Genomic DNA, 15,299 nt, shown 5'->3' with positions numbered 1-15,299 from the left:
AAAATATAGTTAATTCTAATAAATAGTGCCCACACATGGGTTTATAGATGGTTAATTCACAGATAAGGGTATCTCTTAATAATTGAGTACTGCTAAAAAAGTTCATATCAACCAAAAAATATAGTTTATTCTAAACAAATGGTACCCACAAATGGGTTTATAGATGCTTTATTTAGAGGTCTGGCTATCTCGTAATGGCCAAAGACAGCTGAAAAATGTTTATTTCGACCAAAAAATATAGGGTCTAATTTTATATCGTATTTGCGATCTTTTTTCAGGATATCATAAATATTTTTGAGAATGCAGTCGACAAGAGCCACTTCATACGTGCCGTCGAATTTGATAGTGGGAGAGATTTTGTCCAAAAATCACTTGTTTTATTCAAATCATTGTAGAGAGGGTTGGACACATTTTACATGAATGTCACCTAGAAATCATTGGGCATGGTTAATGTCTTCAACTACAACCCAAGAATCAAAATCAAAGTTGTATCCTAGCCAACGAACAAGCAACTGTCTCTTGCCCCTGCGAGTACGGCTCTTTAATATCTTTTCAATTTGATAAATTTCACTACTCTTTCTAACTTTTTGTAGGTTATATAGATAAAAACTGCTGAGGACCTCATCATATTTGGTGTCTCACCGACGATATGTCGTGGGTTCGGTGTCTAGGATTTTGGACACTTTAAAAAGTTCAGTCGCAAAAAGTATAGTTAATTCTAATAAATGGTACGCAAAAATGGGTTTATAGATCCTTAATTTACAGGTCTGGCTGTCTCGTAATGGCTAAGGACTGCTAAAAATGTTTATTTCTTCCAAAAAAATAGTTTATTCTAATCGGATGACACCCACAAATTGTTTATAGATTCTTAATTTAGAGGTCTGGTTATCGCGTAACGGCTAAGGTCTGCTAAAAATTTTTATTTTTAGCAAAAAATATAGTTTATTCTAAACAAATGGTACGCAAAAATGGGTTTATAGATCCTTAATTTACAGGTCTGCACTTTGATCGTGAATATTCACCATTAAGATAAAGAGTTCCACTTTAATTCTGAGTTTTCTCAATGAAGTGAAGAACAGTTCAAGTTCTCTTCTGGAGATAAAATGTTCCAATCTAATTCTGAGTTTTCTCAATAAAGTGAAGAAAAGTTCAATTTATTTCCTGAATTTTCACATAGAAAAAAATAAGTTACAGATCAATTGTAATATTTTCTAGCGAAAATAAAAAAGGCTCCACTTTAGTTCTGTTTTTGCTCAAAGAGGTGAAAAAATTTAAAGTTCTGTTCTAAATTTCTCGTGAAAGATAAAACAAAAGTTATACTTGGATTGCGAATATTCGACATGAAGATAAAGAGTTCCACTTTAATTCAGAGTTTTCTCAAAGAAGTGCAAAAATGTTCAAGTTTTCTTCTGAATTTTCTTAAAGAAGAGAAAAAAAGTTAGCTCAATTCCTAATTTTATCAGAGAAGAGAAAAAAGTTTCACTTCAATTCTGAATTTTTTCGGGTACGAAAAAATTTTTAAACTTCTGTTCTAAATTTATCTGTAGAAGATGGAAAAGAAGTTAAAGTTGAATTATTTATATTCTCCATGAAGATAGAAAAAGTTCCACTTTAATTCGGAGTTTTTTGCAGAGAGATGGAGAAAAGTACAAGTTCTATCTTCTGAAGATAAATAGTTCCACTTTTAATTCTGAGTTTTCTCAAAGAAGTGAATAAAAGTTCATGTTCTCTTCCGAAGATAAAAAGTTCCACTTTAATTCTGAGTTTTCTCAATAAAGTGAACTAAAGTTCAAGTTATCTTCTAAATTTTCACAAAGAAAAAAATAAGTTACAGATCAATTCTAATTTTTTTTAGAGAAAATAAAAAGGTTCCACTTCGGTTCTGATTCACGCCCGCTAAGACTCACATTCATAGTGATAGAGACATGCAAAGTCGACATAGCTTTACTTCATTTTTAAGGTTAATTTAGACTAGGTTACGTGCGCGCACGTAACGTATTGATCTGTAACCTATTTTTTTTGTGAAAATTTAGAAGAGAACTTGAACTTTTCTTCACTTTTTTGAGAAAACTCAGAATTAAAAGTGGAACTATTTATCTACAGAAGAGAGAACTTGTACTTTTCTCCACCTCTCTGCAAAAAAAATCCGAAATAAAGTGGAACTTTTTCTATCTTCAGGGATAATAGAAATAACTCAACTGTAACTGCTTTTCCATCTTCACGGAGAAGTGTCAGCGGAGAAATTTGAAATTTCTCTCGCTTTACAAAAATCTCAAAATTGAAGTGGAACAATTAATTTTTTCCTTGAAAAATTTAGAATTAAACTAACTTTTTTTCTCTTCTTTAAGGAATCTTAGCTGGTAACTTAAAACTTTCTGTTCTTTTATAACAAAACTCTGAATTAAATTGAAACTCTTTATCTTCATATCGTATATTTTCAATCATAATATAACCTTTTTTTATCTTTTATGATACATTTAACAGAACTTTAAATTTTTTTCACCTCTTTGAGAAAAATCCGAACTGAAGTGGAACTTTTTTATTTTCTCTAGGAAAAATTTGAATTGATCTGTAACTTATTTTTTTTCTTTGTGAAAATTCAGAAGAAAACTTGAACTTTTCTTCACTCTATTGAGAAAACTCAGGACTAAAGTGGAATTTTTTATCTCCAGAAGAGAACTTGAACTTTTCTTCGCTTCATTGAGAAAAGTCTGAATTAAAAGTGGAACTATTTGTCTTCAGAAGAGAGAACTTGTACTTTTCTTCACCTCTCTTAATTAAAGTGGAACTTTTTGTATCTTCATGGAGAAATTTAGAAAAGAAATTTTTAATTTTTTTCATATCTGAAAAAATTCAGAACTGAAGTGGGACTTTTTTTCTCTTCTTTGGTAAAATTCAGAATGCACGTAACCTAGTCTAAATTAACCTTAAAAATGAAGTAAAGCTATGTCGACTTTGCATGTCTCTCTCACTATGACTGTGAGTCTGAGCGGGTGTGAATCAGAACTGAAGTGGAACCTTTTTTTCTCTAGAAAAAAATAGAATTGATCGTAACTTATTTTTTTCTTTGTGAAATTTCAGGACAGAGCTTAAACTTTTCTTACCTTTATGGAGAAAACTCAGAATTAAAGTAGAACTTTTCATCTTCATAAAAGAACTTGCACTGTTCTTCACTTCTTTGAGAAAACTCAGAATTAAAAGTGGAACTATTTATCTACAGAAGAGAGAACTTGTACTTTTCTCCACCTCTCTGCAAAAAAAATCCGAAATAAAGTGGAACTTTTTCTATCTTCATGGAGAATATACAGAATTCAACTTTAACTTCTTTTCTATCTTCTATGGATAAATTTAGAACAGAAATTAAAAATTTTTTTCATATCTGAGAAAATTCAGAACTGAAGTGGAAATATTTACTCTTTTTTGGTAAAATTCAGAATTGAGCTAACTTTTTTTCTCTTCTTTAAGAAAATTCAGAACAGAACTTGAAAATTTTTGCACTTCTTTGAGAAAACTCTGAATTAAAGTGGAACTCTTTTATCTTCATGGCGAATATTCACAATCAAAGTATAACTTTTTTTCTATCTTTCACGAGAAATTTAGAACAGAACTTTAAATTTGTTTCACCTCTTTGAGAAAAATCAGAACTGAGGTGGAACCTTTTTATTATCTTTAGAAAAAAACATTAGAATTGATCTGTAACTTATTTTTTCTTTGTGAAAATTCAGAAGAGAACTTGAACTTTTCTTCACTTTATTGAGAAAACTCAGAATTAAAGTGGAACTTTTTATCTTCGAATGAAAACTTGGACTGTTGTTCACTTTTTTGAGAAAGCTCTGAAATTAAATAGGAACTCGTTATCGTCATGGCGAATATTCTCAATCATGGTATAACTTTTTTCTTTATTTCTTTGTAAAAATTCAGAAGAGAACTTGAACTTTTCTCCACTTCTTTGAGAATACTCTGAATTAAAGTGAAACTCTTTATCTTCATGGCGAATATTCACAATCAAAGTGCAGACCTGTAAACTAAGGATCTATAAACCCATTTTTGCGTACCATTTGTTAAGAATAAACTATATTTTTTTGCTACAAATAAACATTTTTAGCTGTCCTTAGCCATTATGAGTTAGCCAGACCTCTAATTAAGTATCTATAAACACATTTGTGGGTATCGTTCGCTTAGGATAAACTATTTTTTTTCTCAAAATGAACATTTTTAGCTGTCTTTAGCCATTAAGAGATATACAGACCTGTAAATTAAGTTTGTATATATCCATTTGTGGGTACCATTTATTTAGAACTAACCATATTTTTGCTTGAAAATAAACATTTTTAGCTGTCCTTAGCCATTACGAGATAGCCTGACCTGTAAATTAAGGGTCTATAAACCCATTTTTGCGTAACATTTATTAGAATTAACTATATTTTTTGCGACTGTACTTTTTAAAGTTTCCAAAATCCTAGACACTGAACCCACGACATATCGGCTGCGGGACACTAAAGATGATGAGATCCTCGGCGGTTTTTATGAATATGAACTAAAAAAAGTTAGAAACAGTAGTGAAATTTATCAAATTGAAAAGATATTAAAGAGCCGTACTCGCAGGGGCAAGAGGCAGTTGCTTGTTCGTTGGCTAGGATACAACTCTGATTTTGATTCTTGGGTTGCAGTTGAAGACATTAAAAATGCCCAATGATTTCTATGTGACATTTATTTCCAATGTCTCCGACCCTCACTCCTCACTGATTTGAATAAAACAAGTGGTTTTTGGACAAAACTCTCTCCCGCCATCAAATTTTGTGATGCATATGGAGTGGCTGTAGTCAACCGTATTTTCAAAAATCATACGGGATACCGAGAAAAGATCAAAAATAGGATATAAAATTAGAACCTAGAATTGAGGACAAACACCCGAATGTGAATTACCTAAAATTCAAAAGTTGAAATGGTTGGATCGTTCATTTACCGACCTGCTCTACGAGGAACTCATCAGTATAAATGATTTATGTCGTTCTATCAATAAAAGAGTTTCCGCTCGTAAAAAAGGAGCCTTTCGTTTCAACTATTCAAAGGAAGAGGGCAAGATCTACATTAGTTTGCCCATTGCCAGTGAAAAGGTTATTCTCAATGATAATCTAAAAGATGTTCTTGGCTTTAAACTTAATATAATAAATGGTAAAAGTGCCGGAAACATTAATGTTATTTTTGCTGACTACCCGTCTGCCTTCTCCACGGACACTTGTATATTTCTCGTTGCTTCATTTGTTGAAACATCCAGAGTCAGCAATAGCAATGTCCCCTCCTACGAGTTCTTGAACAAAAAAGCATCTTCAGTATATCCCGTAAACACCTCCTATTTGAAACTCTGCCAGTTAACACTAACAACTGATTTAGGTGATTCCCTAGCGAAAAAAAAAGCATTGGCTGTGATAACATAACATTTTCGACCCATCGTTGTCAGTGTTCAAAACAAGCAAGACTTCTAATAGAAATGTGGTATTCATTTTCCCTGATATTGACTGCAATGTTAGTGCTCTTGGCCTAAGACAACTCGGCAATGGGATGGACTATGACAAAGGTTGTTCATCAATGTCTGGCTATGGTCTTGGCAGTTGGTTTGCTAAGCTGTTTCGCTCTGGCTAAAAAATATATTGCACCGGCTGCGACAGATTTTGATCCACTTTCAAATTTATTCCAATGAAGACTAACTTAAGGTCATGTCTGCAACATTCATAAATTCACATAAAAAAGTCAAAAAAGCTGGAAATGGAATGTCAATTAAAGTTGATGGAAAGAGCTATGCAAATAGTATATTAAATAATTTTATTCATCGGATTAGTGTCTACATAAATGGAACATTGGTGAAGACAAGCAACAATCTCTCAAATTATACAAGCTATATGCAGCTCATGCTGATGACACTCAAGTCATACAAGGAATTGAGAGGCACCTCCAATGGATATGAATATATTACTGATACTAATAGTACAGATGCACTTAAAAATTCTACAGCAAGTAAATTACATCTAGTTGGAAAAATATATTATGAAATATTTAATATACCCCAATGGCTACCACCAAATATTAAAGTGGATATAAAATTGACGCTTGCTCCATCCAATTTCATTTTACGAAAGGAACTTTCTGCAAATCCTGATGTAACTCTCTCCCTCAACTCGGCAATACTACATATACGAAAGCAGCAGGTCATGAGTTCTGTTGCTTTGGCAGTGGAAAAACTGAGAGCTTGTGGAAATAATATTAAACTACTTTTTCCTCATACAATCACCAATAAACGTCATATTGCCATAGGCTCACGCACCTTCACCGACTCATCCTTTATCAATGGCGAAATTCCATCAAAATAAGCATTGGCATTTGTAAAAAGCGCTAGGCATTTGCAATAGGATCGTGAACTGGCTGCCCACATAAATTTGAGATGTTTGGGCTTTCATCTCTTGTCTGCAAAGTAAATGGAATCCCACTCTACAATCTATCTTTTGATAAATCCTATAGGACATTATATGAGTTGACAAGGCTAACCCTAGATCATGATTCCCAACTATTGGAAAATGGTATAACCGAAGAAATGTTCGCTAAAACACATGGTATCATTGTACTAGACCTGTCTGGCACTCAAGATATGAACATAGTACGAACGGGGAGTGTGCGTTTAGAGTGTACATTAGCCGACCCATTAACTGAGAGTATTGCACTAATCTCATTAAATCAATTTGAAACCTATTGGGAAGTCACTTCCGAAGGCAGTGTTCTACTAGACCTTGTACCGTGAACACCAGTCAAATAATTAGATTATTTAATATAGACCCCCAAATGTTAAAGTACCGATCCTATTGTCTACCATTGGACTTCCATGGAAAAATTCAAAGTCCATCAATACCCTAATCATTGTTAATAGCTGTCCGTCGACTGTGAATACCGGCCATTGGTTGTGAATCTTTCAAACAATGAAGACGATTGAATTTTTTATCTTCTCGGCCTACCCTATACATTCTACACTCCACACATCAACATCTATATTGGAAGCAGTGGGAAAACTATTAATCAAAATCGGGAGAGAGTGCAGTATCTGACGACTAAAAGTTGCCGTTTTCATGCGCTACTATATTTCGTGTTCAGATGTCGCGGCTATACGTACAAGCAGTTTCTCAACATTAAAGTAGACAATCCACATCTGAACGACTTTATGGTGGAAAATATCTTCTCAGACCTGTATAATATTTATTTTAGTGCACTATGAATAAAGTGCTTAAAAAATGTATGTGATTCTTTTCTTGATAAAAAAAATGTTTATATATACAACAACAATGTGTTTATTCTACACTTTAGATTTCTTCTTCTTCGGTGTATGGGCAACTGTCGAGAACCACTAAAGTTGGTAGATCATTTGAATTCACTGTATATTGATCTTGATTGGCTACAAGGTCAGGATCACATTTTCTAAAGCACTACATTACGTCACTCTTGTCGTATCTTTCTGTATAGTCAATGATACTATTTGCATTCTTAATGTAGAATTCATGTGTTTCAATTTGTTTATTTGAAGCAAAATCACATACATTGTTTTCAAGTGGTGAATCACATTCGGTAACTTCCAATTGAAAATCACTAGGGTTATACTCATAATAGGAAGTGTTGTCAAAACGATGACGTAGAAACTAAATTTTTTTTGTCACCCCAACAGTTGAATCGTAGACCTGATTCTTCCTCCCAAAATAATTTAAAACCACGACGATACCAATCTCGTAGAAATAAACTAAAATCATGATTAGGGTACTTTCCAATCATACCAGGATAAGTATTCTCCCACTGATCATATTTGTCATAATGGCAATTGGAGCATAGTTGCCCTCTAGGCCGAGAGTCACAAATCTCTTCAAGACATGAATTACGGCCTTTAATTTTTACTGCATATCCTCTATTTAATTTACACGGATTACATAATTTGCACTTTTCATTATATTCATCAATAATTGTACAATTCTCACATGATGACCAACTTCCGAGAGTATACATACATAGTGGACATGTATAGAACATTTTTTTTGGTTTCCGATGTCAACTCTCTCACAGGTAAAAAGAAACTGATCCACGTTCGATAAATTCAGAGGGGATAGGAGAGAGAGAGGAGTAAGTCTGTGACGTTGCATAACCTTTTTCGAAGAGAGAGCCATCTACATAGAATCAATGGCAATGTTTTCAAAAGTATATCCACGATATTATTCTGCTTTGTTTCAATTAATATATCAATAAATTGAGTAAAAGCATTTGAGTCACGTTGTAAAAGCTTCATACAATATTCCAATGGGGGAAAATCAGTTTTCATTATATTGTCAAGTGTTCCCTGAGAGAATATCTTCCGTTGAAGAGATAACTCAAGAAAATCGTCATCCAGAATCAAATGTTTTTCCGTAATCACAAGATTCGACCTAATTATCTCTTTCTCAAATTTATTCATTTTTGATTCGTTCTACTTCAAGAATATTCAATAACCTAAAAAAAATCTAACAAAAAGAAAGGAACATTTTCGATTTCGAAACAATTTTATTGTGCGTGTATAATTACAACATTAATATATATTACACATATATAATTACCGATATAACTTATTGTCCTCTATATACTTCACTATTGCGTTTAAAGCACTTTAAATTGTATCCACATGTGCTATATCAAATTTCGAAGCGAAGCATAATTGATCCTCCGATTGAGATTTGTTCGAAGGTAGTACGTATCATGCATATACTTCTTCCCACTCAGGACAAAGTGGAGATCATCTCGTGATTTCTACCGCAATGTTTGGTGCTCTTGTATCATTGCTGCTGCTTCTACGAACTCCACTATCGACTTCTAATAGTGTAAACGTTCCACTCATTATTGCAAATATATCTCAATGAATAAATATAGGAGTATAGTCAAACTCTTCTCCTCTCAAATTCTATTCTCACAATAATATCAACTATACTGAAAATCCTTCCTTTTATTCGTTGCGTCACTCCCGTTAGTATTTCTGACTCCCTGATTGGTCTAGAAATAGGATGTGGTCCTGTTCGTACACGGATTCTAGTCCTCTGATTGGCTGTCATCTTGTTTGTTTAGTATGTTAAGGGTGCCCTCTTGTTAGTTCTGTGCTATAAGGTCTCCCCCTACTCCTGTGGCTACAAACGTGCATTCTCGACCTGATTTTTTCTTACTTTATATAGAAAAATCCACGAATCCGCAGGGTGAAGGTATTTTTTAAATAATTGAAGAATATGTGGAAAAAATACTATTCACAACCCTTATGCAAATTATGGAAAAACAGGTTGGAAGCTGACTTCTCTTTCATTATTATGAACATCATAATTGCCGAATTAAATAAAAGTAGCATTGGCTACCTGGGAAAACCCTTGTAAAAAAGAACAAAAAACTGGATTTCGGTGGAAAGGCCTTAAGAAGTTGGAGCCCTGCTTATGCGGCAACCTACCAGTATATAGAACTAAATACAAGATAATTACAAAAGATACATCTCTATATTTTCCAACAATTAAGCAATCCAAATTAAAACTAAAGTGGATTCTCTTACAATTAGACTATATGGTACAATCAGAACAAATCAGTTGACCAGTTTGAAATACATGGTAATGCCTTTAACGATCACTCCTCCTAATCAAAGTCAATGATCTGACTGCTCCACCATTCTTCTAAATCACGCGAAACACCTGAATGTGCAGTTGATGGGTTGATAACTGATGAACGTGATATAACATGAACTGTCTCGTTGGTCTCGTGAAATGGATTGTTGCTTGATTGGCGTGCTCCTACAAAAAGGAAAAGGACTATACTCCTAAAAGGATTATCAGTAATGCTTACCTAGAGGATCCTTCTCTGTAACAACTTTCTTTGACCAATGGTTGATCGCATGATCAATCGTTGATCGAATGTTTGACGCAGATACTTACTATTCAATCGACTTTGAAGGCACGGTATAAGAAAGGGGATTAGAATGAATAGAGGTAATACGTTACTTTCTATAGAAAGCAAATTGCTGTGTATGGCACTTATTAGACTAAGAGATGATGTAGGTGAAGTTTTAAGAGAAGAAAAGAGTAATTTTAGAAAGAGGAGAGGATGCGTCGATCAAGTTTTCACTCTTAGATTATTATTTGAGATGTCTCTGAAATATCAAATACCTTTAGTCCACAATTATAAATTATGAACACGTATTTAATTTTCCTGATACAAGAGCTTTAGTGAAGGTCCTATCTGTATGGTATACCAGATAGGTACACTAAATAGGTACTTATAAAAAGTAGATAGGTAAGCAGCATAATCCTAAGGATTACGGCAAAGGCTATGAGGGTGCCTGGAATCAATGGGAAGATAAACTTCACTAAGTATATGATCTTTCTTGTGGCAAAAAAATACAAAATTCCACATTTTTGCAGATACGAGCTTGAAGCCTCTGCAGGAGGGTTCTCTGACACGCTTAATCTGATGGTGTGATATTCATTAAGATTCTATGTCTTTTAGGGGGTGTTTCCCTTTTTTTGGAAATAAGTCAAATTTTCTCTGGCTTGTAACTTTTGATGAAACTTATATTTGAAATCAGCATAAAAATCTGATTCTTGTTTTTTTTTGTTTTTTTTTTGTTTTTGTTTTTTTAATTTTAAAAAATCGCACCTCCTCTCCTCTCGGTGACATAATAATCTTTTTCACTTGATTTCAAACTTTAATGTCACCTACACTAATTTAAAAACAACTTTTATTTTTGGAAATTTAGATTTGGGTAGCCAAACATAATTGACAAAGACAAGGTATACTACAGAAAAAATTCAAAACCGCAAAAAAGTACCATTCCCGGTTTAGCAGGGTGCCCTTCTGCCGTAGGGCACCCCTTTCACCGTGGAAAATCTGATTCTTGTGATGTATCTATTGGTATCAAAGTTCTGTTTTTTAGAGTTTCGGTTGCTATTCAGGCGGGTCGCTCTTTACTTACAGTTTGTCAACACGAACTGTTTGATCAATGCGTTCTGGGTGGCCTGCATTCTAAAAATTGTTCTGTAGTTTTCATAATTTTGTTAATAAAGTATTATATTCTCATCATATTTCGTGATATCAAACAGTTCGTGGTAACGAACTGTAAGTAAGGAGCGACCCGGCTCAATGGTAACCGAAACTCTAGAAAACGGTATTTTGATACCAATAGATGCATCAAAAGAATCAGATTTTAATACTGGTTTCAAATATATAAGTTTCATCAAGTTTAGACGTACACATCAAAAGTTACGCGCCTGAGAAAATTTGGCTTATTTTTGAAAAAAGGGGGGGAGACCCCCTAAAAGTTATAGAACCTTAATGAAAGTCACACCATGATATTTACTGTATCAGAGAACGTTACTGTAGAGGTTTCAAGCTCCTATCTACAAAAATGTGGAATGTTGCATTTTTTGCCAGAAGAAAGATCACGGATGTGTGTTAATTGTTTTTTTTTGTTTTTGTTTTTTTTCCCCAGGGGTGATCGTATCGACTCAGTGGTCCTAGAATATCGTGGGAGAGCTCATTGGAATTGAAATTAAAAGTTCTAGTGCCCTTTTTAAGTGACTAAAAAAATGGAGGGCAACTAGGCCCCCTCCCACGCTCATTTTTTCCCCAAAGTCTCCCGATCAAAATTTTGAGATAGCCATTTTGTTCAACATGTTCGAAAATATGATAAGTATGTCTTTTAGGATGACTTTATCCCCCGAAGTCCCCGGGGGGAGGGCTGAAAGTTATGAACTTTACCCAATGTTAACATATAGTAGTTTTCAGGGGGGATTTTTTCTGGTAGTGGGGGGGGGGGGGTCGGGGGTTATATGGGTAGATATTTCCATGAAGGAAGTCGTCATGGGGGAAGGGACATTGCTATGAAGGGAACGCCGGATTTCCCAGCATTATTTAAAAAAGATCAGAAATTAAATTTAAGAAAAACAAGTTTTTCAACTGCGACAGCAGCAACATCAAAAATTTAAACGAACAGAAAATATTACATATATGATTGGGTTCACCCCCTAGTCAATACCTTGCTCTTTAAGCCAAAGATTTTTTAGTACTTTCATAAGAGGTATTTATTCTAACTAACGGCCTTTGTGATTAAGCGGTCATTTTCAAAGAATTGGAACAAAATTCGAAGTTTAGCTTAAAGAGCAAGGTATTGACTAGAGGGCGAACCCCCTAATATGCGTGTTAAAAAATATGAATATAGAAGTTTGTTACGTAAGTTAATTCGTAAGTTACGTATATTTATTACTAATAAAAACGTTTGTAAATAAAATTAAACAAGTTTCGAGAAAGCCATTTAACCAAATAAAAGTAAAATTAATATGCAAATTTTGTTTTAATTATTCAGGTTGGTGAGCCAAGATCAAAACCTGCATTAATTCAAAAACGTTCAAAAATTAAATAAAAAAAACAAGTTTTTTTTTAACTGAAAGTAAAGAACGACGTTAAAACTTAAAACGAACAGAAATTATTCCGTATATTAAAGTGGCTGTCCCCTCCTCAGCGCCTCGCTCTTTATGCTAAAGTTTGACTTTCTCACAACTCTATTTTTTAAACAATAAAAAACTTTAGCGTAAAGAGCGAGGCGTTGCGGAGGGGACAGCTCCTTTCATATACGGAATAATTTCTATTCATTCTAAGTTTTACCGTCGTTCCTTACTTTCAGTTAAAAAAACTTGTTTTTTTATTTAATTTCATTAGGATTGAGCGTCAGAGAAACATGTTCTACTTAGATGAAGAACTTTAGTGTCAGCACTATAACATATAAGTACCCAAATAATTTTCCAAGCGTAAAACTACCACAAATCACCATCAATAAATAAATGAAACCAAAAACGAACAGAAATTACAATAAATAACCGATCCAAACTCAAAACCATCAGAAAACAGCACGATAAGGGCTGACAACCCCCATGCTTTCTCAAAACCAGAACACAATTTGCACTTTACTGAAAACAAAACACATTTTAAATGTTTTCACTTTTTTAACTTTAATAAATAAAATTATTAAGATCCGGCACAACTTACCCTGAAACGTCCAACTTAATAATGAAAAACTGTTCTTGATATATTGATGTGTCACCGTTTTGACAATCTACATGCCCATAGTTAGTTTTGATTTAGTTCAGGTTTCATGTATTCCTTAATATTAATTTCTCGTTCTTTTGAGTTTGAATGATGATAAGAATTTATTTCTGCTGACCTTAAGCTTAACGTGGCCTTTGTTTTTCTTTGAAAAACTTGTTTTTCGGAAAGTTTTTTTTTCAAATTAATTACTAAAAATGCTATTCAAGGACATCCATAAAAACTTTTCAAGGGAAGGGGGACCAGCAAAAAATTTGGAAAGAGGATTTAGTTTTTTATTTTTTCTTTCTTTTTGTCGAAAAAACGTCATTTGCTATGAAAATTTTACGAAATTGCACTCTCTGTGAATTTTCGATGTTCTGGAGGAGGGAGCTAAGGTCATCCTGCTGTCTTACCTTCTTGGGCCCCGTTTAGGCGCTCGATATGTTCAGTCTGAGTTCAAACCTAAAATAACTTCAAATAAACTGTTAACTATAACAAGCTTGAAACAAACATTTTAATTATACGTTTAGCTGAAGTTTTGAAGGTGTTTGTTTGCTTTAGTACTTTCTGACTAGCGAAAAATGAGTATCTAGCATGTTTAAAAACGTGGCGATGACGTGACAGTCCCTAAGTGTAAACTAAACCTTAGCAAAAATATATTGTTCAACCTAAGCCCTTGGAAAATACTCGTATCTGTAAAATCGATGTTATTTATACGGCTTTTATACGTGAGTGGTCACTTTAAAGTAGTGTGTAAGCTAGAGATAACTTTTTTTTAATTAAATGTAAAAAACATTAAACAAAAGTCTAAACATTTTAAAAATCATTTTCCCTTTTTCCGATGACGACATTTTCCCAAGTCATAGGCTTCAGTGTTTTATTTTTTTTTCCCCCTAGGGCCTTCGTTTGGAAGGAATTGCCTTAGAAACTCTGGAGGGGCTCATTCGATTGAAAAATGGAAGTTCTAGTGTATTTTCTAAGGGTAATTAGTTTATCAGTAATTGGAGTGCAACCAACCCCCAAGGGCTTTAAGCTGTTCATTCCTCCTCTTCAACCCATAAATACATCCGATAAAAAATTTTAAATTGTTGTTTTATTTGAAATTGTCAAAAGGTCCATAGGAAAGGGGAATTTTCACCCTGGGTGTCCAAAAGGCTAGGGGTACTAATGTGAAACTTTCAGGAAATGTTGATGGGGTTGTTGAACTAAATTAAAAGACACTATGCGCTTTTAGGTTGCCAAAAGGGCATGTCCGCAATTTTTCAGGAACGGCTAAGAGTTGAAACTTACAGGGTCTACTTAGGGGAATGTTAACCTATATTTTAAGACGTCTTTTCATCTGGCTTGTCAAAAAGGCATATCTGCAACATCTCAGGAACAGGTGACTGTCTCAGGAACAGGCGACTTAACAGGGTATTAAGTCGAAACCTCCAGCACAAGTTGAGGGGGATGTTGAATTAAATCGAAAGACACCATATGCATCCAGGATGTCAAAAGAACATATCAGCAATATCTCAGGAACATCTATTACAGGATATTAAGTTAAAACTTTCAGGGAATGTTGAGGGAGATGTTGAACTAAATCGAAAGCCACTATACACATCCAGCTTGTGAAAAGGGCCTATTTGCAAAATCTCAGGAATGTTTAAGGGTATCAAGTTTAAACTTTCATGTAATGTTGAGAAGGATGTTGGACTAAATGAAAAGACACTATCTGCATCCACGTTGCCAATAAGACGTTTCTGCAACATCTCAGTAATAACTAAGGGTATTCAAATGAGACTTTCAGGGAGCGTTAAGGGGGATATTTAGCTAAATCAAAAGACTTTTAAGGAAATTCAGGTTGTCAAAATGACATTTTGATATATCAGGAACAGCTTTAGCATTAAGTTGAAACTTTTAGGGAAAGTAGAGGGTGATGTTAAAATACACCCAACAAGATGTCCGTATATTCGGAAATGGTCATTTGTTAACGATTTCCACCCAACTTTCAAAGCATTTTAATCTAGAAAACTCTATACACTAAATTTCAAAAATTCAGTCCGGTAGATGGAAAAATTGTATCTCGGCTAAGGCAAGATAGCAAAATTTTCTTCCTTTGATACATTAAAACCGTAAGAAAGCAGAATAATAACATACCAACGCCTGCAAAGAGAACATAAACCTTTATAATAAAAAAATTATAATATTCA

At 33.9% G+C, this 15,299-nt stretch overlaps 1 protein-coding gene across 1 annotated transcript in view; it reads right to left on the bottom strand.

Moving 5' to 3' along the window:
- Positions 1–9,514: 9,514 nt before the first annotated feature.
- Positions 9,515–15,299, bottom strand: part of na (sodium leak channel non-selective protein na) — a 228,890-nt gene continuing 223,105 nt past the window's right edge. The window contains exon 30 of the mRNA XM_089091203.1: positions 9,515–9,821. Coding sequence (XP_088947329.1) covers positions 9,667–9,821 — 155 coding nt within the window. The 3' untranslated portion in view covers positions 9,515–9,666. The remainder of the gene's footprint in view (positions 9,822–15,299) is intronic.

This window comes from Artemia sp. Qi Xiang Cuo, chromosome 6 (genome assembly GCF_049724085.1).
Source record: "Artemia sp. Qi Xiang Cuo chromosome 6, ASM4972408v1, whole genome shotgun sequence".
Classification (NCBI taxonomy): domain Eukaryota; kingdom Metazoa; phylum Arthropoda; class Branchiopoda; order Anostraca; family Artemiidae; genus Artemia; species Artemia sp. Qi Xiang Cuo.
This window is presented reverse-complemented; position numbering and strand designations above follow the sequence as displayed.